General features: G+C 58.9%; 2 protein-coding genes across 19 annotated transcripts in view; both read left to right on the top strand.

Moving 5' to 3' along the window:
* Positions 1-1,468: 1,468 nt before the first annotated feature.
* On the top strand, positions 1,469-14,193 carry ECE1 (endothelin converting enzyme 1). 5 transcript variants are annotated; one of them, XM_030507953.1, is made up of 18 exons: positions 1,469-1,556; positions 4,897-4,983; positions 5,879-6,020; positions 6,592-6,804; positions 8,146-8,270; positions 8,814-9,026; positions 9,118-9,309; positions 9,798-9,940; positions 10,021-10,135; positions 10,359-10,469; positions 10,715-10,813; positions 10,929-11,006; positions 11,383-11,486; positions 11,680-11,790; positions 11,918-11,985; positions 12,064-12,254; positions 12,347-12,442; positions 12,709-14,193. In XM_030507953.1, the coding sequence occupies exons 1-18, from the start codon at positions 1,554-1,556 to the stop codon at positions 12,883-12,885; spliced, it is 2,268 nt and encodes a 755-aa protein (XP_030363813.1). In that variant the 5' UTR covers positions 1,469-1,553; the 3' UTR covers positions 12,886-14,193. The 5 variants fall into 5 exon arrangements, with proteins under 5 accessions (XP_030363813.1, XP_030363816.1, XP_030363814.1 ...); XM_030507956.1 differs by lacking the exon at positions 1,469-1,556 and adding an exon at positions 3,175-4,100; XM_030507954.1 differs by lacking the exon at positions 1,469-1,556 and adding an exon at positions 3,175-4,100 and having other exon boundaries at positions 4,748-4,983.
* A 6,067-nt stretch (positions 14,194-20,260) lies between these two features.
* EIF4G3 (eukaryotic translation initiation factor 4 gamma 3) overlaps positions 20,261-21,758 on the top strand; it is a 151,040-nt gene continuing 149,542 nt past the window's right edge. For 13 of the 14 annotated variants that reach the window (XM_030507928.1, XM_032920328.1, XM_030507940.1 and 10 more), the window contains exon 1: positions 20,261-20,878. In XM_030507928.1, the coding sequence (XP_030363788.1) occupies positions 20,694-20,878 (185 nt within the window). In that variant the 5' untranslated portion in view covers positions 20,261-20,693. The other variant, XM_030507943.1, reaches the window with a different exon arrangement.

Raw genomic sequence — 21,758 nt, 5'->3', positions numbered from 1 at the left:
AGCAAACTGGGCGTACTGGTGCCCTCTGCCGGGTTATACTGGGAGGACTGGGAGGACTGGGGTGCCCCCAAGCCTGGCTGTGGGTGCTGAGCATCCCCCCCCCCTCGCGCAGGAGGTGCACACGTGGGGGTGTGTTTTGCCGGATTTGGCATTATTTTCACTCAAAACGGAACAGCGACACGAGGGTGGTTTGGGGACGGGGGGTGATGGGGGGGGTGGGAATCCCCCTGCCTCAGTTTCCCCAGGCGGGTTGCGGCCGGGCACGGCTTTACTGCAGGTCCTACAATAAATCAGGCATGCGGGAGGGGGATCGCCCGCCCCTGCCTCAGTTTCCCCATGGCTGGGGGATGTCTGTGGGGCTCCGTGTCCCCTGGAGCCGCGGCTGGGTTCCCAGGAGGTGGCGTTCTCGGCACAAAAATCCGCTCCCCGAAAGCTTTCCGGGGTGCCAGCGCCGCCACGACGCCACGGGGATGGGCGCCGGCCCCTGCAGACCCCCCCCCCCCCCAATAATCCCTCAAACATCCTCTCCTCCAGCACCCCGCAGCCCCCCCCCCCGGCCCTTTGCTTCCCCCTCCAAGCGCTTTCTCAGCCCAGCGAAGCGATTTGCAGCCCCGTGGGTGAGATGAGTGTGTCGGTGCTCAGCCCACCGGTCCGCGAGGGGGTGGCACCGTGTGTGCGTGTCCCCCCCCCATCCTCGGTTCCCCCCCCCCCCCATCGCAATGGGCTGGGGGTGTCTGTCTGCTCATCAGAAGCCTCGTTAGCCGGCACATGGAGAGACATGACCTGGGGAACTCCTCGCTGCGTGTGCAAATGCACCAGGCACGAACCCCAAAACCCTTTGAGGGGCTGTTAAACACGGTGGGGGAGAGGCTGCAGCCCGATGAGCACGTTTGCACGCTCGTGTGCTTGCACGCTCATAAGCTTGCACGGTTGCACGCTTGTACAAGGGCACTTTTGCACACTTGGGTGCTTGCACACCCCCACAATCGTGTGCTTGTGTGTGTGTGCACAGCGGCAGGGTGGTGAGCTTGCACGCCACTGTGCGCTTGCACACTCGCACGCGCCAACTCGCATGCGTGCCCATTGCACGACCGCGTGCTTGGCTGCTCGCTAACCTGCTTGCTTGCACAAGCGGCTGCTTGCACAAGCACGGGTGCTTGCACGACTGTGCTTGCACGACTACACGCTCACACGCATCACAACCGCGTGTTGCAGAAGCGGGCGCCGGCAGCGTTGTCTCCTTGCACGCTCGCACGGGAAACGCCGCATCCCTTTGCACAAGCGGCGGTGCTTTATCGAGGCGATGCTTCCAGCAGCTCGGGGAGGGGGGAAGGAGGCCATGGGGACCCCCAAAATGGGGTCTGGGGCCCCCCGAAAGAGTTAACGGAGGCGCGCGGGGAAGCCCGTCCCTCCCGGCCCCATTGGTTTTCCCACCCCAGGTACATCCTCGCTCGTCACCCGCCGTCACCCTCTCGTAGGCCGCGGCGTAACGAGCGGCGCCGGGCTCGGGCTCGCCCCAGCGGGGGCCGGGACGGCGGGAGCGGGGTGTCACCATGGTGAGTGAGCGGGGACCCCCCGGCCCTCCCCCCGGAGCTCATCGGGTCTGGGGCAATGGGCCGGGGCGCGGGGAGATGCGTCTTCCATTGGATGCCCCCCGTTCCACCCCAAGGGACCCCCATGCACCCCACTAAGGGACGCCCATGCGCCCCCATGGGACCCTCATTTCACCCCAAGGAAGCCCCAATTTCACCCCGAAGGACCCCCATGCACCCCCCATTGGACCCCCCATTCCACCCTAAGGGACCCCCATGCACCCCCATGGGACCCCCATTGCATCCCAAGCGACCCCCATGGGATCCCCCATTTCACCCTGAAGGACGCCCATGCACCCCCCATGGGATCCCCCATGCAACCCATGGGATCCGCCATTCCACCCCAAGGGACACCCATGCACCCCTAAACGGGTCCCCCATTGCACCCTGAAGCACCCCCATCCACCCCCCATGGGACCCCCACTGCACTCCAAGGGACCTCCATGAGATCCTCCATAGCACCCCAAGAGACCCCCATTGCACCCCAAAGACTCCCCCATGCACCCCCACCGCACCCCTGGGTGCCCCCCAAGACCCCCCAGCCAGGTTTCCTTTGTGGGTTCCCAGAGTGGGGACCCCAAGGGAGGTGCCCCCTCAAACCAGCACCCAGCCCTCGACCCAAACCCACAAGGGTTTACACCGGGGTTCCCTCTGCATGGAGAGGGGTGCAGGGGTGCCCCCCCCCCCCAGCAGCACCCACTTTTGAGGGGCTCATTGCAAACAACCCCGAATTGGGCTCTTCCCCCCCCATCCCCTTATATTTATTTTTGCAAACTTTAACCCTTTTTTACCCTTTTTAAGCTTTTTTTCTTTACCCAAAACCAGGACCCCCCCCCAAACTGCGTCCCCCCCCAATTAACACCAGCCCCTCTAATTAACACCAGGGGTTGCTAATAACCCCCGGGGCATCCTAATTAGAAGCCTGAGCCTCACTGGGTGCTCACTTCAGGCCGTGGCGGTGCAGGGGGCACCCATGGGTGCTGGAGGGAGGGGGGAGCCGGGGCGGGTGCTGCTCGGCCGGGGGGATGGGGGGGTGGTTTTAGGGGTACGGGGGTGACTGGGGGGGCTCGGGGCGCTGGGGGGAGGCGGGGAAGCGCCATCGAGGCCGTAGCGGAGGTGGCCGCTCCGAAATGGCGCCCGAGCGGGAGCCGAGCGCAGCCGAACGCAGCCGAACGCAGGCGGCTCGGGGCGCCCCGGGGCGCCCCGGTGCCGGGTGAGGGGCTCCAGCGCGGGGAGGGGGGGAAGCGGCGCGGTGGGTACCCCCCCCCCGTCACTGTGCTGGGGCCCTGCGGGCTCGGAGCACGTGGGGCTCATTGTTTAAGAGGCCAAGGGGTGATTTGGGGGGAAAACGAGTGGTTTAAGGCCCCACGAAGACTTTTATAACTTATAAAGTGAATGAAAATCCCTTGGGTGGGGGGTTAAAGTGGGGGTGCACCCCCCTTCCCCGCACCCTGGGGTGCCCCCCACCCCCTTAGAGTTTTATTTATAATCTTTACTGTGATTTAAGCAAACAGAGCTGGGGGGGGGGGGGGTGGTGGGAAAGAAACAAAACCTACCCCGTTTTCACCCAAAAAAGGGGTGCTCCCGTGTCTCAGGCTGGGGAGCACCCATGGGTGCTGCATTGCCCTGATGCCCCCAATGAGGTGGCGATGAGGTGAGGAAGTGGGTTTTTTTATGGGTTCTAAAAATACCTCCTGGACTCAATTTTCCCCAAATTAAGGATGCTGGGGGTTGATCCCGGTGCCCCCCCGGGGGTGTTCTGGGGGGTGTTCAAGCTTAGCTTGGATTCCCTGATGTCTAATATAGGGTTGAACCAGCATATCCTTAATGAAAAGAAAAACGTGGGTTTTTTTCTCCTTCTTTCCCTTTTCCCTGCTGTTTGCAGGCTGAGGTGGGGGGGGGATAATTGGAAAAAAACCTAATTTCCTCAGGAAGCAAAGTGAAAGCTTTGGCCAAAAAGCTGGGACTCCAGGAATTTGGAGCTATTGGTGCTGGGGGGGAGCTTCCTGGACCCCCCCCAGTGAGAGCAGGGATTTGTGCCCCGAGCTGCAAGTTCCAGCCATGTGCAAAGTGTGAAAATAAGGGGAAAAAGTGAAAGGGGATGGAAAAAAATCCATCATCTAAGCCCCGATTTCAGCAGCGATAACAGCTCGCAGTGAAAGGGTTTTCGTCTCCTGGTTCCAGGGCACCGGGGGGAGGATTTTGGGGCTGGAAACAGAGTTTTTTGGTCAACTGAGGAGGGAAACTGCCTTTTTCTTTTAACCCTTCCCCTTCCCCAGGTGGGTTTTGTGGCTACTGAAATCCAGGCTGTGCTTTGGGACCCGGGGGGGGAGGATGGGATTCGGTGTTAACTCTGTGAGGGGAGGTTTGGGAAGGCCAGTATTGGAAACAGGGCTGAGAACTGGTGCTCTCGGTGCATGCTGAGTGGAAACTGAGGCACGGCTGTGCCAGGTTCAGATCACCTCAGTGTCCCTTTGGGGACGATGGCAGCGGGATGGGGACATCCAGGTGGGTGCAAACCCCAACCAGGCACTGCATTGGGAGTGAAGGGATGTGACCGGTGCCCCTCAGCCCATCGGTAGCAAGGGTTGGAGTGGGTTTTGGGGTGCTCCCCCCCTCGGAGGTGGGCAGAGGGTTGTTTTCGCTGGCTGGGTGACAGGGCTGTGCCAGGAGGGAAGGAAACGGCGGCACGATAAGGGCTGGCTGCCAACCCATGAGGTTTCCCCTTGTTTTTCTGCTTGGGGATGAGATAAGAGCTGGGCACCAGCACAAAATAATGCCCTGGGGACAAGGAGCAGGGAGGGAGCCTAAATTCAAGGTGCTGTCGCCTTTGGGTGCTCAGAGGGACCCAATAGGGTGTTCGGGGTGCGCACGGTTCACAGACAGGGTGTGGAGCATGAGCGAGCTGGTAGTTTTGGGGTGAAAAGCCGTTTTCTCCACTCCCAGCCCTTCCCAGGTCCTGGGGCTCCCTGGCCCGGGGGTCCCTCACCCCGCTGTGGGGATGGGGCCGGTGGAGGAGGAACCGGCTTTATTCCAGGCTGAACGGGAGGTTGCACAACCCGGCCCCGGGGGAACGTGAGGCGGGTTCGGGCTTTGCTCAGCGTTTGGCTCCGGCCCTCCTTGCTTTCCATAACCTTCCTCTGGCGTTTGTTTAGTGCTTTACTACCCCGGAGCCGGTCAGGATTTAGCTCCCCCGAGGAGGAGGCGGCTTTAGAGGGTGCATATTCCTTCCTCACTCTCCTTCCTCCTCCTCTTCCTCAACCCCGAGCCACTGAGCACCTCTGTTTGCCGATCCCCTGTGCAGATGTCGACCTACAAGCGGGCAACGCTGGACGATGAAGACCCCCTGGACTCCATTGGTGATGGTGATGGGTACCCCAACGGCTTCCAGGTAGGGCTCTATGTGTGTTTTAGGGGGGAAAAAAGGAGGATTTTAGGTCCTGGTAAGCAGCAAAGGAGGTTGCTGAAGGGTTTTCCGCCTGGGACCAGCCTTTCTGTGGGGCAAAGTCCAGTCTGGGCAGAGCCATGTTGGTTCCCGCTGGCACCCAGAGCCTGTGGGTGCTGTTTGCAATGCTCCAGCACCCAGTTTTTCTGCCACCCAAACCCCTTCCCAGCATGTGCGGGCTGAGCAATTATGGTGGCAGTGGGAGCTTTGTCCCCATCCAAAAGGGATTAGGTTAATTCCTCCCCAAGCAGCAGAAAAGCAGCTTAAAAAGGGCTGAGGGTGGCAAGAAAAACCCCCACGGCTGCCAGCGTGCCAGCTCTGGTGCTGGAGCGATGCTCTCGGTGCTGGCCCCACTCCCAGCCCCATTGCTCTGTGAAGAGAATGGTGCTTTCTGCCCCCAAACCAGCGCTCTGCTGTGTTTGTGCTTTCCCAACGGGGCCGTCTCCGCTCGCCGGCGCATCGGGATGTTTCCTGGGGATGTTTTTCGGCCGAGTGGGAGTATCCTGTTAAGGCATTTCCCGCCGCCGCGGCCCCCACCCTGTCCCAGTGCAGGCAGCGGGGACAGGGACGCGCCGGGGGGTTACGGCCGTGCTCGAGGAGGGGTTTGGGGTGGCACAGGGTAGCAGGTGAGCCTCCCGAAACGCTCACCCCGCTCCCTTTCCTGCCATTGTGCCGCCCTTCCTGGCCAGTTTCTGGAAGGCAGCCGTCGCCTTTCCCAGGCCCAACTGCGCCGGATCCGTCGCCGGGAGCCAAACTCGTGCTGTGGGCTGTAGGAAGCAGAATGTGGGATGTGTCGGTGGGTTTTTCCAGCGGTGGGGAAAGGACGTTGCTCTTCCCCCAGGTGAACTTCCGCAGCTCGAGGAGCGCCCCGGGGTGCTGGGCTGAGCGGACGCGCGCCGAGAAGCAGCTCGTGGTGCTGGTGGGGGTGCTGGGGGCCGTGCTGGTGGCGTGTCTGCTGGGTCTCATCTTCCAGTACAGATCCCGTAAGTCCTTGCACCATGCAGGGATCCTACCCTCTTGAGTGGGGCGGGATGCTGGGGGGTTCCCTGGGATGGGATGCTTGGGTGCAGGCTGGGATGCTCCTCTGCATCCTTTATTGTGGAGTGTGATGCTTGAGCGCAGGATGGGGTGCTTGCCTGAATCCTTCATCCCAGAGTAGGATGCTTGGGCACGGGGCAGGATGCTTAGGGACAGGATGGGGTTCTGGCCCGCATCCCTTGCCATGGAATGGGATGAGCGGGCAGGATGCTCAGCATGGGATGGGATGCTGGTCTGTATCTTCCTGGAGCGGGATGTTACAGTACAGGGCGGGATGTTTAGGCACCAAATGGGATGTTTGCCCACATCCTTCATAGAATCCCAGACTGGTTTGGGTTGGAAGGGACCTTAAAGCTCACCCAGTTCCAACCCCTGCCACGGGCAGGGACACCTTCCACTGGAGCAGGTTGCTCCAAGCCCCTGCGTCCAACCTGGCCTTCATCACGGGGCAGGATGCTCCATGGGGAAGCTCATCATGGCACGGTGGAGGAGCTGAAGCATCACTCCCTCCCGCAGGGGTGCCGGCTGTGTGCCTGTCGGAAGCCTGCATCTCCGTCACCAGCTCCATCCTCAGCTCGCTGGACCGGGCGGTGAATCCCTGCGAGGACTTCTTCAGCTACGCCTGCGGGGGCTGGATCAAGGCCAACCCCCTCCCCGATGGCCACTCGCGCTGGGGCACGTTCAACAACCTCTGGGAGCACAACCAGGCCATCATGAAGCATCTGCTGGGTGAGTGCATGGGAGCGGTGGGACCTGCGGTGTCAAGGAGCCCCGTTAGGTCTGGGGATGCCAAAAACATGCCTATGGGGGTGTCAGGTTGGACTTAAACCCCAGCGTCAAACCAGCCCGTGACGCATGTGCTGCAAGGACATTGGGAAGCAGATCCTGGCTGTGTTTGCTCTCCTGGCTGCCCCTGGGATTTTTGACCATGGTGTTGCAGCTCTTTGGTGCCGAGTAGGGGAAGGGTCCTGGCCTTGGCTCTGCAAACCCTGTAGTGACGTTCCTAGGAGCTCTGAAATTCAGGATTTGCACCCCAGACTGCTTCCAGAGGGTGTAACACCCCAATATCACCCCAAGGATACGGGTTTTTTTCCTCCTGCTCTATCTTCCAGCCTTGTGAGTGGCTTTTTGGGTGGGCTGGCTGCCAATCTGGCTGTTTTTTGGGACCAAAGCGCTCTCAGCAGAGGGGGGATCCTGGGCTCAGCCTCTGCGTGCGAGCACCAAAGCGGGGTGGCTTATCCAAGCAACCGGCGGGGATGGTTTATTCAAGCTTTGAGCAAACAACTGGCTCCTTATCAGCACTTTCCACCACGCTGGGGCCGGTTATCTGGAAAGAGAAGGTTTGGGAAGAGTGTTGTCTTTTGGGAGAAGGGGGGGTGGAACGCAGGAACGGCTTCATCCCGGTTCTTCCTGCAGAAATCTGCTGCTGGTTTTACTGGGAGAAGGGAGCAGGCCTCCAGCCAAGTGGTCGCGCTCGGCATTTCCTTGAATTCCTTGGAGCCGAGGGACCTTTAGTGAATAAACCCACACAGCTGGGAAGCCAAAGGTGCAAGCTGTGTCATGAGGAACATCAGATAATAAAAACCAAACCTCTGGGGAGGCAGAATTTTAAGGGGGGGGGGGGGAATAGAAGGTTGGGTTTGGAGGCGGAGGAGAAAAATGGGTTTATTGTTTCTTCTTGCAGGAATAAATAATATAAGGCTGGGGAGCACTGGAACAGGGGCAAGGGCAGCGCAGGGGGATGGGTGATGGTGGGAACATCAGAGCTGCTGGAAAAATGCTTTTTTTGTTTTCCCTTTCTTTATCTTTCTGCTCCAAGGAGCTGGAGCAGTCGCTGCGGGTGGGAAAGGAGATGGGGGCAGGAGGCCAGGAAGGGGCTGGAGGCCATGGGATGCTTTTGGAGGCACGGAGGGGGCTGGCAGGGCAAACCTCAGAGCCTGGTTTTGCCCAAATGAGGCTGGATTTTTCTCTAAGGGAAAGGTGGGAGCTCTGTGCACCAGCAGTGCCCATGGGGGGCTGGATGCCCACCCCTGGGGACCCGCTGTGAGACCCCCTGGGTACCTCCTGCAGAAAACACCACGGCCAACGTGTCGAGCGAGGCGGAGCGCAAGGCGCAGCGTTACTACCAAGCTTGCATGAACGAGAGCAAGATCGAGGAGCTGCGTGCCACCCCGCTTGTGGAGCTCATCCAAAAGGTTCAGAGCCTTCCTTGGGGAAAAGCTGTCTCCCCTCTGCAAAATGGGGGGGGAAAGCTCGTTTATGGGCAGTCCCAGCACACTCCAGATCCCATTCTGAGTGCTTCGTAGGGAAGACCATCCCCCAGAGGAGGCAGGCAGAGAGAAGCAGGGATTTATCATGGAATCCCAGCCTGGTTTGGGTTGGAAGGGACCTTAAAGCTCCTCCAGTTCCAACCCCCTGCCACGGGCAGGGACACCTTCCACTAGAGCAGGTTGCTCCAAGCCCCTGTGTCCAACCTGGCCTTGAACACTGCCAGGGATGGGGCAGCCACAGCTTCTCTGGGCACCCTGTGCCAGCACCTCAGCACCCTCACAGGGAAAAGCTGCTTCTTAAGATCCCATCTAATATCCATAGGCATAGATTTATAGGCAGCTAATGCCACTCCTGGGCTTTTTAGCCCCACTGCGAGATGTTTCCCCCCGGGACAGGTATTGGGTGGATATTTGAGCAATTCCAGGGGGTTATTCCTTACCCAAAAGCCGGTTGCTGTCTGTCCCCAGCTGGGTGGCTGGAACATCACAGGTCCATGGGCCGGTGACAACTTCAACGCGACGCTGCGGGAGGTGACGGCGCATTACCGCACCTCACCCTTCTTCTCCGTCTACGTCAGCGCCGACTCCAAGAACTCCAACAGCAACGTGATCCAGGTGGATCAGTCGGGGTTGGGCCTGCCATCCCGGGATTACTACCTCAACAAGACAGAGAATGAGAAGGTAAGGTTGTTGGAGGAAAGGTGGATTTGAGGGGAGGTGCCATGGGTGAGTGGCACCCATGATGCTGATCACCCGCTGTCCTACGATGTAGGTGCTCGCCGGGTACCTGAACTACATGGTGCAGTTGGGGATGTTCTTGGGAGGCACTGATGAGGAGTCAACTCGGCAGCAGATGCAGCAGATCTTGGACTTTGAGACGGCGTTGGCCAACATCACCATCCCACAGGAGAAGCACCGGGATGAGGAGGTCATCTACCATAAAATGACGGCTGGAGACCTAAAGGTAAGGATGGAGTTGGCGAACCTCCCTGCTCCGCTGTGGTTTGGGAAGTGGAAGGGATGAGTGGAGGTGACGCAGCTCCTCTGAGGAAGCCTGACACAGCCTGGGAAGCTCTAGTGCAATGGCTTGGCCTGTGTCCTCCTTGGGGGAATCCCACCCTGACCCGTTCCTCCAGCCTCTGGACCACCCCTGGGGCTGGTGGCCATCCCGCTGTGGTACTGCTGCCTGCGGACACCAGCCCGGTCACCTCCCTGCATCCCCAAAGGGGCCCTAATGGGTTGTGTCAACATCTTTGACACCCGCCCCACTTTTTTTCCTTCGTGGGAGGAAATTGTTTACTCCCCTCTGACCCTTTGAGGCTGCTGCTGTTATGGGAACCGGCCTCTGCAAAATCAGCTGAGTCCCTCAAACCGGGGCTGATGCAGCCAATTCCAGCTCGGGAAGCAGTTGCCACCCCGCTCCGATGCATTCTGGGTCCATGGCTTTTGCAGGAGTTGGCACCAGCCGTGGACTGGATGCCCTTCCTCAGCACGGTGTTCTACCCCGTGGAGCTCAATGAATCTGAGCCCGTCGTGGTCTATGCCAAGGAGTACCTGGAGCAGGTCTCCGACCTCATCCTGGCCACGGACAAATGGTGAGAGCCCCCAGCCCGCACAGAGGGTGCGCAGGGTGGGCAGGAACATCCCGCTGCTCACTCACCACCTCTCGCTGCAGTCTCCTCAACAACTACATGATCTGGAACCTGGTGCGGAAAACCAGCCCCTTCCTCGACCAGCGCTTCCAGGATGCTGAGGAAAAGTTCATGGAAGTGATGTATGGGACGAAGAAGGTGAGTGTGGAGCCCCCGGTGCCCCCAAATCACCATTAAAATGGTGACAGCTTTTTAAGGCAAGTCCTTGTCATGTTGTGTCCAAAAGATAGAGGTGTGGGGCAGGTTTTGGGGTGGCAGCTCCAATGCAGGGATGTGGACCTCACCTCCTGGCAGGGCAAGGGGTGGGAAGGGGAAGGGCTTTGGCTGTGGCACCACTGATGCCCACCTCTGTCCCATGCAGACCTGCCTCCCGCGCTGGAAGTTCTGCATCAGTGACACTGACAACAACCTGGGCTTCGCCCTGGGGGCCATGTTCGTCAAGGCCACCTTCGCCGAGGACAGCAAGCAAGTGGTACGTCCCCCATGTGGGTCCCAGTGCCAGGAAAGCCACCACAATGGTGGAACCACCGTGGCAGATGCTGTTTCTCTGTCCACCTTATTTTGTTCACTGTATATCTCCATTCGCTGGGTTTTCCCCTGGTCCACATTCCATCTTGGCCTTCCAGCCTCTTCCTCCCACTGGTGTGAAGGGTCTTTGACCTCTCTGGGGTGGGAAGCGGGCTCTGGACCGACGCTGTGCTGCCTTGTGTTGTCCAGGCAGAGGAAATGATTGCAGAGATTAAAACAGCCTTTGAGGAAAGCCTGGAGAGCCTGCGGTGGATGGATGAAGAGACAAGGAAATCAGCCAAAGAGAAGGTGAGGTGCCGGCAGCAGTTGGAGGAGAGGGCGTTGGTGGAGGGTGGTAGAGCTGGGCGAGCCTGTCCTTCCACCCCTGGCACCAAAAGCACTGTGGTCCTTGTCACCCCACCAGGCAGATGCCATCTACAACATGATTGGCTACCCTAAGTTCATCATGGACCCCAAGGAGCTGGATAAAGTCTTTAATGATGTGAGTTGGTTGGATATGTCCATTGTGTCTCCTGTTCTCCCCTCCACTAGAACATGCAGGATGTGCCCATCACCGTGGCCCCAGGTTTCCTCCCGAAGGGTCTCACTCATGTCCTTGACGCTTCTCTGGGGGCTTCCCAGATTGCTGTGCACCAGCCCTGGGGTGGTTGGGGCTCTCGGGATCCCTGCCCGGGAAGAGGAGGAGCCGGTTTCCGTAATGGTGATTCACTGTCCTCCCGAGACTCCACAGATGGTGGAGAGGAGGAGAAACAAGCGTGGCCATAACTCAGCCGGCTCCGGAGGCTCAGACGTGACCATGGAGGGAGGAGCAGGGCTGGGTGGTCACCACACACCACTCATGCCTTGCTCTCTTGCAGTACGAGGCCGTGTCCGACCTCTACTTTGAGAACGTCATGCAGTTCTACAACTTCTCAGCCAGGGTCACCGCTGACCAGCTCCGGAAACCACCAAACCGGGACCAGTAAGTCCTCTGCTCCACTTCCCTGTTGTGCCCAGCAGGGAATATCATTGGGATTTGGTGTCCACCAGCCCATGCTGGTTTTGGGGAGTTAAGTTTGGGCTGATGGCTTTGCATTATGATAAGTGGATGGTGTTGGAGCAAACATCAGCGATGGGTTTGTGCAGCCACGTTGTCCATGTCCGTGTCTCTACAGGTGGAGCATGACACCCCCGACGGTCAATGCGTACTACTCTCCCACCAAGAATGAGATTGTCTTCCCTGCTGGCATCCTCCAGGCCCCTTTTTACACACGTGCATCTCCCAAGTAAGAGCCTATGGAAACAGGGAGGGCAGGATTCCCAAGTTTCCTCCTGTCCCAACATTTGAGGCTCCGTTTCAAGGCTGTGGGAAGCAGCGGCCGCTTTTTAAACCTCAGCATCGCCTCCTTGCAGGTCACTGAATTTTGGTGGGATCGGTGTGGTCGTGGGCCATGAGTTGACACATGCCTTTGATGATCAAGGTATGGCCAGGGCCAGGCGGGTGGGCTGCTGGAGGGGTGGCCAGTGAGGTGATGAAGGATCTGTTGTGGTTTTGGCAGGCCGGGAATATGACAAGGATGGCAACCTGCGTCCCTGGTGGAAGAACTCCTCCGTGGAGGCCTTCAAGCGTCAGACAGCATGCATGGTGGAGCAGTACAGCAACTACACCGTCAATGGAGAGGCTGTCAATGGCAAGCACACCCTCGGGGAGAACATCGCTGACAACGGGGGCCTCAAGGCAGCCTACCGGGTAGGACTATGGGGCTGGGGAGGTGTGGTGTGGGGCATGGTGTGGTGGGATCGGTGGTGTCCTCTGAGCCTGCTGTCCTCCTTGGCCTCCAGGCATATCAAAACTGGCTGAAAAAGAATGGAGAAGAGGAAATCCTCCCAACTCTCGGCCTCACCAACCACCAGCTCTTCTTCGTTGGCTTCGCACAGGTAGGTCACTTGGTGGTGGGCAGGAAGGGAGAAAACAGGTTTGTGGGGAGTGGAGGCATGTCCATGTGGTGGTGGGAGGATGTGATGGCAAAACCTGAGGTCTCTAGAGATGCTGTGTAGCGGGTGGAGAACCAGGTTAGGGTGAGGCAAAGCTGGAGCTCCATCTTGCTGCTGTCCATCACACGAGCAGGGAGGTCCAGTTTGGCACCAAGCAGGGCCCTATGGATGCAGACACTGGCACTGGTGCCTCTTGCCCTCATCCGCAGGTGTGGTGCTCGGTTCGCACGCCGGAGAGCTCGCACGAGGGGCTCATCACCGACCCCCACAGCCCCTCGCGATTCCGGGTCATCGGCACTGTCTCCAACTCCCAGGAATTCGCGGAGCATTTCGGCTGCCCCCTTGGCTCCCCCATGAACCCCCCCAAGAAATGCGAGGTCTGGTGATGGGCGAGTGCCTGGAGGGAACCGGCTGCTTCATCCGATGGCTGTACTTCCCAAGTCCTTTTGAGAGGCTCGAACCACTTCTCCACACAAGGAACTGCCCAGCTCTCAGCCGGAGTGGTGCCCGCATTCCCGGGATCATCCGAGCTTCATCCACTGTGAAATTCCTTCATCCCCTCGCTCGTTTGTGGAACGACTTCCACTTGGGGGTCTCTTCTTCCCCATCATGACCAGGCCATGTGTCCAGGCACATGTCCATGGGCACTACCGTGCGTAGTGCCTCCAGCCTGATCCACCATCCTGGCAAATTCCTCTTTTCTGGAGGCGATAAAGGGATCCCATGGCGCAGGCAGGCTTGGCTGCGTGTCTGAATGCACCTGATGGACTTTCCTCTCTCCAAAGATGCGCACATGAGGATGGAAAATATTTTAAGATATATTTTTTTTGGGGGGGGGGAGGCAAATATCTCTATTTTTTTCATGCCTTGTGGAATACACTGGAAAATTTCAGGGAAAATGCATTTAAAAGCCTTTTTTTTTTTTTTTTTTTTTAAGTAAAAGATGAGTATATTTATTAATTCTTTTTTACTCAGTGCAGCTGTAGGTGCAGCACCCTGTGGTGACAGTGACTGGTGACAGGCTCTTTGCTGGCGAAGCTGGATGGGGCTGTGGAGGCAGCCACCAAGCCCCGGATCCCGGTTTCTCTGGGAGGGACTGTCCTTGGAGGATGCTGATGGGGACATTGGGGATGGGGCTGGAGGATGCTGCAGGGCACAGAGGCTCTGCTGCAGCTCCTGGGATTAGCTTTAGTTTCAGAGGGAAAAGCTGGCGTGCCAAAGATGTCACCAAGGTGGTGACTATGGGTGAAGCACCCACAGCTCCCTCCTGTCCCCTCTGAAGCGAGCTCAGCCATGAGTTCCTGCCCCAAACGCTTCCCCAGACAAGTGCAGGCAGCTCCTGCTGATCCTTTGCTCTCTGCCGTGTCCGGCCTCTACGCTGAGAAACTGCAAACCCCAAAATCACCCCCTTGCCCCTAACCCCCATCCTTCCGTGGCCGGTTTGGCACCGGGATGGGGGCGAGGGGCTTTCGTAAGGGTTATTTTTAATGCTCTTCTTGCAGTTTTAAGAGGAAACCACTGACAGTAGCTCAGGTGCTGCGTGTTGTCTCATGGGGCACCTTCTTGCAAAGCTGTAGAGGGATTTTTAATATTTATATGTAAAAGGAAGGATGGGGAGGGAATTTTTTGTAACTATTTTTTCACCCTACATGTGGGGCTTATTGTAATTGAAATAATAAATACTTTTTACTGGGGCTGGAGCTGCTCATGACTTGTTTTATTTCTGGTCGCAGGAGTTTTGCATCCCTTTATCTGCATTTTAATCCCTGTCCACACTGCTGGGACCATCTCATGCTGCCAAAACAGTCCAGGAGGCTTTTCCCAGCCGGAGCTTTTGTCTGCAGCTTCTCTTGGAGGCTAAAGTGAAGCTTTTGTGCCCAAAACCCTCACTCTCGCTGCGGGTGGTTGTTTGCTTCCCACTTCTATGGCATGGCCCCACGCATCTCCCTAGCAGGGAGGTCTTTCCCAGATGCTTTTCCTTCCTCCTGGGTGAGTTTTTGGCTGGCCAGGCTGTGCTTGGATCCAGCGGCATGGTCCCTGTACAGGTTCCTCTCCAAAGGGCCTTATTTATAGTTCTGCAATGCTGCTGGATGCTGCCAGCTCGGTAACACAGGCCAACATTCATTCCCAAGTGGATGCTCCATGGTTTCATCAGGCTTGCTCCAAAAATGCCAGGCAGGACCTGGACCGCAGGCTCCGTGCTGAGCCTCACCCAGCACCTGGGGGGGGATGATGGCTGTAAAACAAGTAAAATCCTGGGTGCTCACATACTATTTAACCCTGGCTCATTATCCGGGGCTGGATTTGGGCTGCACCCCCTGGTTTGACCCCATTGGTAGTGAGTTTTTGGGGATACAGAGTGGGGTTTCCTGCTGGGATGGGCAGGACTGAGCCAGCAGCGAGCTGGGGACACGAGCGTTGCATAAAGACGACGGTAACGTTTTCCTCATCCTGTTTTACTGTGTTTTCTCTCCTCGGTTGAGTCATAAATGGGATAAGAGCGCTTACTTTCTGCTCGCAGGACCCGGTGTGAGGCGCTCGGTTCCCTGCGGCGCTGGGAGCGCGGCCGTGGCCGTTGGATTTCCCTGGGATCCGGCTGGAAATGGTGCTGCAGACCCGCAGAGGGCGGTGGAGCTGAGGGAATCGCTGCCTGCTGCAGGACTCAGCCGCGCCACCGGCGCAGCGGTCCAGCCTGGATCTGGCCCCGGGTGCTCAAAATGAGGTGAAATCCCTGCATTCCTAGGAAAAGAGGAGCGGTGTGGGTGCAGGATGAAGAGGGATGAAGCAGAGAGAGTGGGGCTGGGGTGAAAGGTGTAGGGAAAGCAGGGAGGGGAGCGCAGCCCATGGATCGCATCTAAGATGCTGTTAAAGGTGGTTTAACCATCCAAAAGGGGTGTATTTTGGATGGTTACATCCAAAGTACACTCTCTTGGGTGTACTTATAATGACATACCAGGCTGGTGGTGGCTTTGGCCACCACAGAGGGGACAACCTCAGTGTAGGGAGCATCGGGTTGTGTCGTGGCAGTGGGATGCTGTGGTTAAAGCTGCTTGTGGTGGGCTTGGAGAGATGGTGTTTGCCTCGGTGGGGATTTGGCTCTCGGGAGGCAGAGGTGGAGGCAGAGCAGGCAGGAGGTGAATCACTCACTGCCGTGCCAGCTCCTGCCGTGGGCTTGCCTGATCCTGGGTGGTATTTGCTTTACTCCAGGCTCAGCCGTGCCCCGAGGGCAGAGACGTTTGCTGAGGGCTGAGCCTGGGCAGGAGGAGGAACGAGGAACGCTCCGAGCAGGGCTGGCAACGGGGGTTTATGTTGTTTTGGGTTTTTGCCTGGAAGGTGTTGGAACGGGATCAGTGGGGGAAAAGGCGGGAGAAGCCCAAAGAGGGAGGCGCTGCCGTGGAGCATGCTGGAACCTCCAAAATAAGCTGGAAATGGAGCTTGTTCATAGGTCTGGGGGGGCCGAGACAGCCTTTGAGGCTGCGAAAGGCTGAACTGCTCTTCTCATGGAATCCCAGACTGGTTTGGGTTGGAAGAGACCTCAACATCACCCAGTTCCAACCCCCTGCCACGGGCAGGGACACCTTCCACTAGAGCAGGTTGCTCCAAGCCCCTGTGTCCAACCTGGCCTTGAACACTGCCAGGGATGGGGCAGCCACAGCTTCTCTGGGCACCCTGTGCCAGCGCCTCAGCACCCTCACAGGGAAGAGCTTCTGCCTCAGAGCTCATCTCAATCTCCCCTCTGGCAGGTTAAAGCCATTCCCCTTGGCCTGTCCCTACAGGCCCTTGTCCAAAGCCCCTTTCCAGGTTTCTTTTTGGCCTCTTTAGGTATCAGAAGACTGTTGTAAGGTCTCTTTCCCAGTTTGCTCCCTCCACGCAGGATCTAACTCCCAACACATCATAACAGGGCTGGGGTCAGCTACTGGGATCATCAGATTTTAAGGCCAAAAGCTTCCTTGACCAAACCAGACCTCCCTGAAGGAAGGAGGCCAGCAAGTGGGAGGTGGTGAGCAGGCTTCCGAGTCCCACCTCGCAGCTCATGCTGAACACTGCAGTGATTTTCACTCTGAGCTGAACAGCCATGAGGCTGTATCCTACTTGCTTTCAGGACCAAAGCTTTGTGCTTTATGCTCTCCTCTTTATCACAATCCCTGCAGGAAAACAGACATTTCTCACTGACACCCCAATCCTTTCCTTCCCCAAGCTCACCAACAGCTCTGGTGTTCCTACTACGCTCTTTGCTGCATGGTTGTAAGCATCTGTGCTGTGCCCAAGGACTTGAGAGACTGGTGGGACTGGAAAAAGGGCTGGTGATGCTCTGGAACAAGAGCTCAGCGCTGTAAACTCAAGCTGCCCATGGTGACACATCAGTTCCCAGGTGCTAATAAAGCTAGCAGGAAAAATGGGAGGAAAACCGAAGCGAAGAGAAGCCAGAGGTGGGAGGAAGGGTGTGAATCCAGCTGGCAGTTGCTCGGGCTTGCCAAAACTGCAGGTTCTGTTGGCCAAATCTTTCTACATGGGGTAGTACAGAAGAGAGATCTGTCTGGATTTCCTGTTAGGAGAAAAATAAGATGGTAAAAAGAGGGCTGGGGGAAGATGGAGATTCTGGAGGAGCAGAGCCAGGAGGCTGGCTCCATCACATGGCTCACACTTCAGGAGCTTCAGCAGATACCGTGGTGAAAATGCTGGTTTTTCCTTTCTAAATGGGCAAAAAGAAGTGATTTCTCCAAAGATCCCGGGCGGGGAGGCTCGGCACAGCTGTGTTTACAGCAGCCATTGCTGTGGAACACAGGGAGCCAGGGATGTCGGTTTGTCCTTGGTACGAGTTTCCGTCTCCATGAAGGGGTGTACCGGGAGATGTGCCGTGCCCGGGAGCTGCTCCATGGAATGCTGCTGGACGCTGACACCCCCAGACCACACAGGTTATTACAGCAAAGTCTTTGAGCTGGGGAGGGGGATCCATCTTCCCAGCAGGCTGCAGCCAGGAGAGATGTGCTGCAGGGCAGCAGCTCCCCAGGGTGGCTGGAGATTGTCACTCCTTGGGCAACCCCCTACCATGATGGAAGTTCCTCCTTTGTTCTCCCATTTTTGGGGAGGAGGAGAGCACTTGGCCTTTCTTTGAGGTCATTTCCATTTCTCTCTTCGGTTTTCTGGTGGGGAAGCAGGCTGCAGAGCGAAACTGGCTTGGAAAAAAATACCTGGAGCCCCCTCTAAATAGTTGCTCCTGGCTGCAGATGGAAATAGTGCCCATTCAGGACTTCTTTACAGGCTGGCAAGGCTGGGTTGGGCTTTTTACCCTCAAAAAACCTAACTTACTGGTTTCTGTTTCACCCCATTTCCCACACATCGTTTGAGGTAGATGTGAACTCACTTGATCCAGGCATTTCCCTTACCCCAGGGCAGAGCAAAAAGCACAGAAAGGGGAACTAAACAGAATCATAGAACCACAGACTGGTTTGGGTTGAAGAGACCTTAAAGCTCCTCCAGTGCCAACCCCCTGCCACGGGCAGGGACACCTTCCACTAGAGCAGGTTGCTCCAAGCCCCTGTGTCCAACCTGGCCTTGAACACTGCCAGGGATGGGGCAGCCACAGCTTCTCTGGGCACCCTGTGCCAGCGCCTCAGCACCCTCACAGGGAAGAGCTTCTGCCTCAGAGCTCATCTCAATCTCCCCTCTGGCAGGTTAAAGCCATTCCCCTTGTCCTGTCCCTACAGGCCCTTGTCCAAAGCCCCTCTCCAGCTTTCCTGGAGCCCCTTTAGGCCCTGGAGCTGCTCTAAGGTCTCCCTGGCGCCTTCTCTGGGCTGAGCAACCACACCAGTCATCTTCCTTCTGCCACCGGCTCCACTAATAGCTTCTGGCACCACAAAGTGCGCTTGTTCGGTGCCGCTGTATCCTGTAGATAGCACCTTAGTAAGTAAGAAACTATTCCTGTCACAGAGCTGCTTTTCCTGGAGGCTGGTGCTTTTCTCCTGAGATCACACCTCGGGGGGTGCTGAGCCCTGGGGTACGCTGCAGTCCTTGTGTGAGTGCACGGGCGGGTGGCGTGTCCTACCCCTGACCTGCACAAACCACATCGGAATAATTCAGAGTGTGACTCAAAGGGAAAAATGGACTCAAGACCCTGTTATGACTTTTGGTGCTGGGCTGACTTTTCTCTAGTGAACAACACTGAGCCCAGGCTCTCCCCTTTCTGATCACAGACTGGTTTGGGTTGGAAGGGACCTTAAAGCTCCTCCAGCTCCAACCCCCTGCCACGGGCAGGGACACCTTCCACTAGAGCAGGTTGCTCCAAGCCCCTGTGTCCAACCTGGCCTTGAACACTGCCAGGGATGGGGCAGCCACAGCTTCTCTGGGCACCCTGTGCCAGCGCCTCAGCACCCTCACAGGGAAGAACTGCCTTATCTCCAACCTGAATCTCCCCTGTTTCAGTTTGAACCCATCACCCCTTGTCCTATCACTCCAGCCCCTGACGAAGGTCCCTCTCCAGCATCCTTGTAGCCCCCTTCAGACACTGGAAGCTGCTCTGAGGTCTCCACGCAGCTTCTCTTCTCCAGGCTCCATAGCCCCAGTTTTTCTCAGCCTGTCTTTGTGTTTTAAACCGCACAATTATTTTCCTGTTTGCATATGGGGCTGTTGGGGAGATGTGAACAGAGGCGACTCACAGGTGGGGGTCTTGCACACTTAAAGAAAACCCATCCTTCTTCTGCCAACTTTCACTTGCAGCACCAGTTACTCGCTAAGTGCCGGAACACACCACCAAGGGAACTGTTTACTGTAATAAAAGAAGCTTTTCCCTTTTAAGCCTTTATTTACCATCACTTTCAAGCATTACCTTCCTCCTAACCCTGCAGCTGCCCAGAAGATGCAGGAGCCGGGATGCAAATAAGCCGCGGAGACTTTCCCCGTGGCAGCTGTGGTGACCCGGGGTGCCCATACCTGCCCGCGCTGGGAGCGCCTCCCTGGGACGTGCGGCGCGGCAGGAACGCCGGGAGGTGCCAGGCGGCTGGAATGAGCCCTGCGGAGCCAGCGGCGGGGCAGGACAAGTCAGGACAATGCGGCGGCTGCTTCCATCTGCTCTGAGGTCCTTTTTATCTCCCCGAGATGGTACAAACCGCCCGTGCCTCGGCCGAGCTCAGCCCGGCGGTGGTTGTGAGGTGGTGGCGAGGGGGTTCCTGTCACCGCAGGCCCTGAGGGGCCTCCCTCCGCCATGTCCGTTGCCAGGGTGTCTCCCTCATAGCTGACATGTCACCCGCAGGGCCCTCGTGGCGGGCTGCGGTGCTGCCCCTGGAGCCGCCCCGGGAGCCTGGCATGTGGCAACGGGGCCGGGGGTGAGTTTTGGGGCGGGGGAAGCCGCCACGACCCGAACCCGCGCTGCGGTGGGTGCTGCCGGCTCCGGGCCGCCGCGCTGACAGGGGCCGCTCCCTCAGAGCCGAGCGTTGCCGAAGTCTCTCCGGGCCAAGCCGAAAACGCCCGAAGCTGCGGCCTCGCCACTGCCGAGAGGCTCCGAAGAGCCCCGAGCGCCTCCCGGCTGGGCGGGAATTCCACCTCCGAGTCGCTCCGAAGCTTCCCGAAATCCCCCACGCCCTCTGTCTCCGGAAAGAGCCGATGTTTCCCGAGCGCGGGGGTCACGGGAGGTGCCGGGCCGAGAGGGGAGGGAGGGGGGAAGGCGGCGAAGAGGACGCGTGCGCCCGCGAAGGTCTCCGGAAGAAGCCGAGGTTTCCCGAACGCCGCTCGCCAGCGAGCGGTTCCGGAAACAGCCGAAGGTTGCCGAGCGCCGGTGGGCCGAGCGGCTCCGGAGCGGCCCGAAGGCGCCCGAGCGTCCGTCCTGCCGGACTGCTGGAGGCGGCCGCAGCGCCATGTTTGATGCTCCGCTACTTCAGTGAGGAAAATCCGCCGGCATCGCCCGAGAGCCGCCACCGCGAAGGGCTCCGCTGCCCCCGGGGAGGGGGACCGAGACCCCCCGCCGCCGGCGGCTCATGAGCAGCGCGGCCTGAGCCGCCTCCCCCCCTCCCCTCCCCGCCGGCCCCTCTCCCGTCCCCTCCCCGCGCCGAGCCCTCCGGGAGGCGCGTTGTCACGGAGACCGGCGCCGGTGCCGGCCCGCCGCGCTGCCCCGGCCGCCGCACCGGCCCCCGGCCCGCTCCCCGGCTCCCCCCCGGCCCCGGCCCCGCTCCCCGCCGGGGGGTGGTGGCTCCGCTTGGCGATGAGTTTACCGCAGAAGGCGGCTTTGAAACCCGGCGCGGCGGCAGCGGCGGGGACCGGCCCCGGGAGCGGGGCGGCGGCGGCAGCGGCGGCGGGGCCGCCTCCCCCCCCGGCTCCCCCTCACCCGGCGGCGGCGCCGGCGCCTCACCCCAACATCAGGGCCTTGCCGCCCCAGCCGCCCCAGCAGTATCCTTTGCCCCGGGGGGGGGGAGGGAGGAAGGGGGCGACACCCCCTTCCCCACAGCGAGCGGGGCCCGGGGTGGGGGGCTCGGGGCCGCGGGGGCCCCCTTAGTCCCGGGGTGGGGTGTGTGTGGGGAGGGGGCGTCCCGCGGGGGGTGGCGGTTGGGGCCCCCCGCTCCTTTTTGTGTGTGTGTTTGTGTGTGTGTGTTTGTGCCCCCCCCCGTGCAAAGGGGGGGCTGCACCTGCTGGGGTGCTGCGGGAAAGGGGGTGTCTCACCCCCCTTCGCTCATGGGCTGGTTTGGGAGGTTCACCGCCTTCCCCTGGGGAAGGCAGAGGGTCCCTTAGCCCCCTTCCACCACCCCCCCATAGCAGCGGTGACCCCCAAGGGTAAACTTATACACCCCTCCTCAGTTGTACCTGCGGTGCTCTCAGGTAAGTGCTTTGGTTTTGTTGTTTTCCAGGCGGGTTTCAGCGCAGGTTTTTCCAGCCGGGGGCCGGTTTTCCTGGGATTTCTTTCTTTTCTTGACATTTTTTTTGTCCTCCTCGGCCAGTGCGGATCAGTCTCTCGGGTAGAACGTTGTGCTTGAGAACAGCTTCTTCTGCGGGGCCACGCGTGGTGGGGAGGGGAAGGGTCCCGCTGGAAGAACCCCCACCGCAGAACGGCCCCTGCTACAAAGAGAGGCCGGCGGCTGCTGCGAATGTTTTTTAAAGGTCTTTGCTTCTCTGCTGCCACTAGGCCCCAAGTCAGGAGGGAAATACTGCAGGGATCAGCAGGAAAGTGGGGTGAGGTTTTGTTCCCGGCGTCCCGCAGCATCCCCTGGCAAACTGGCTGTTCTCTTCCTCCCCCCAAACTGGACCGTTTTGTGTGTGTTGGGGGAGCGTGAAG

Source organism: Strigops habroptila, chromosome 16, assembly GCF_004027225.2.
Source record: "Strigops habroptila isolate Jane chromosome 16, bStrHab1.2.pri, whole genome shotgun sequence".
NCBI lineage: Eukaryota > Metazoa > Chordata > Aves > Psittaciformes > Psittacidae > Strigops > Strigops habroptila.
The sequence above is the reverse complement of the archived record's forward strand: the minus strand, read 5'-3'. Positions and strand labels throughout refer to the sequence as shown.

Coding starts and splice junctions, on each gene's coding strand:
- ECE1 (XM_030507952.1), top strand. CDS start 4,306: ATGAGGTTTCCCCTTGTTTTTCTGCTTGGGGATGAGATAAGAGCTGGG. Junction 4,984..5,878: donor GGTACCCCAACGGCTTCCAG/GTAGGGCTCTAT, acceptor CTCTTCCCCCAG/GTGAACTTCCGCAGCTCGAG. Junction 11,487..11,679: donor AAACCACCAAACCGGGACCA/GTAAGTCCTCTG, acceptor GTGTCTCTACAG/GTGGAGCATGACACCCCCGA.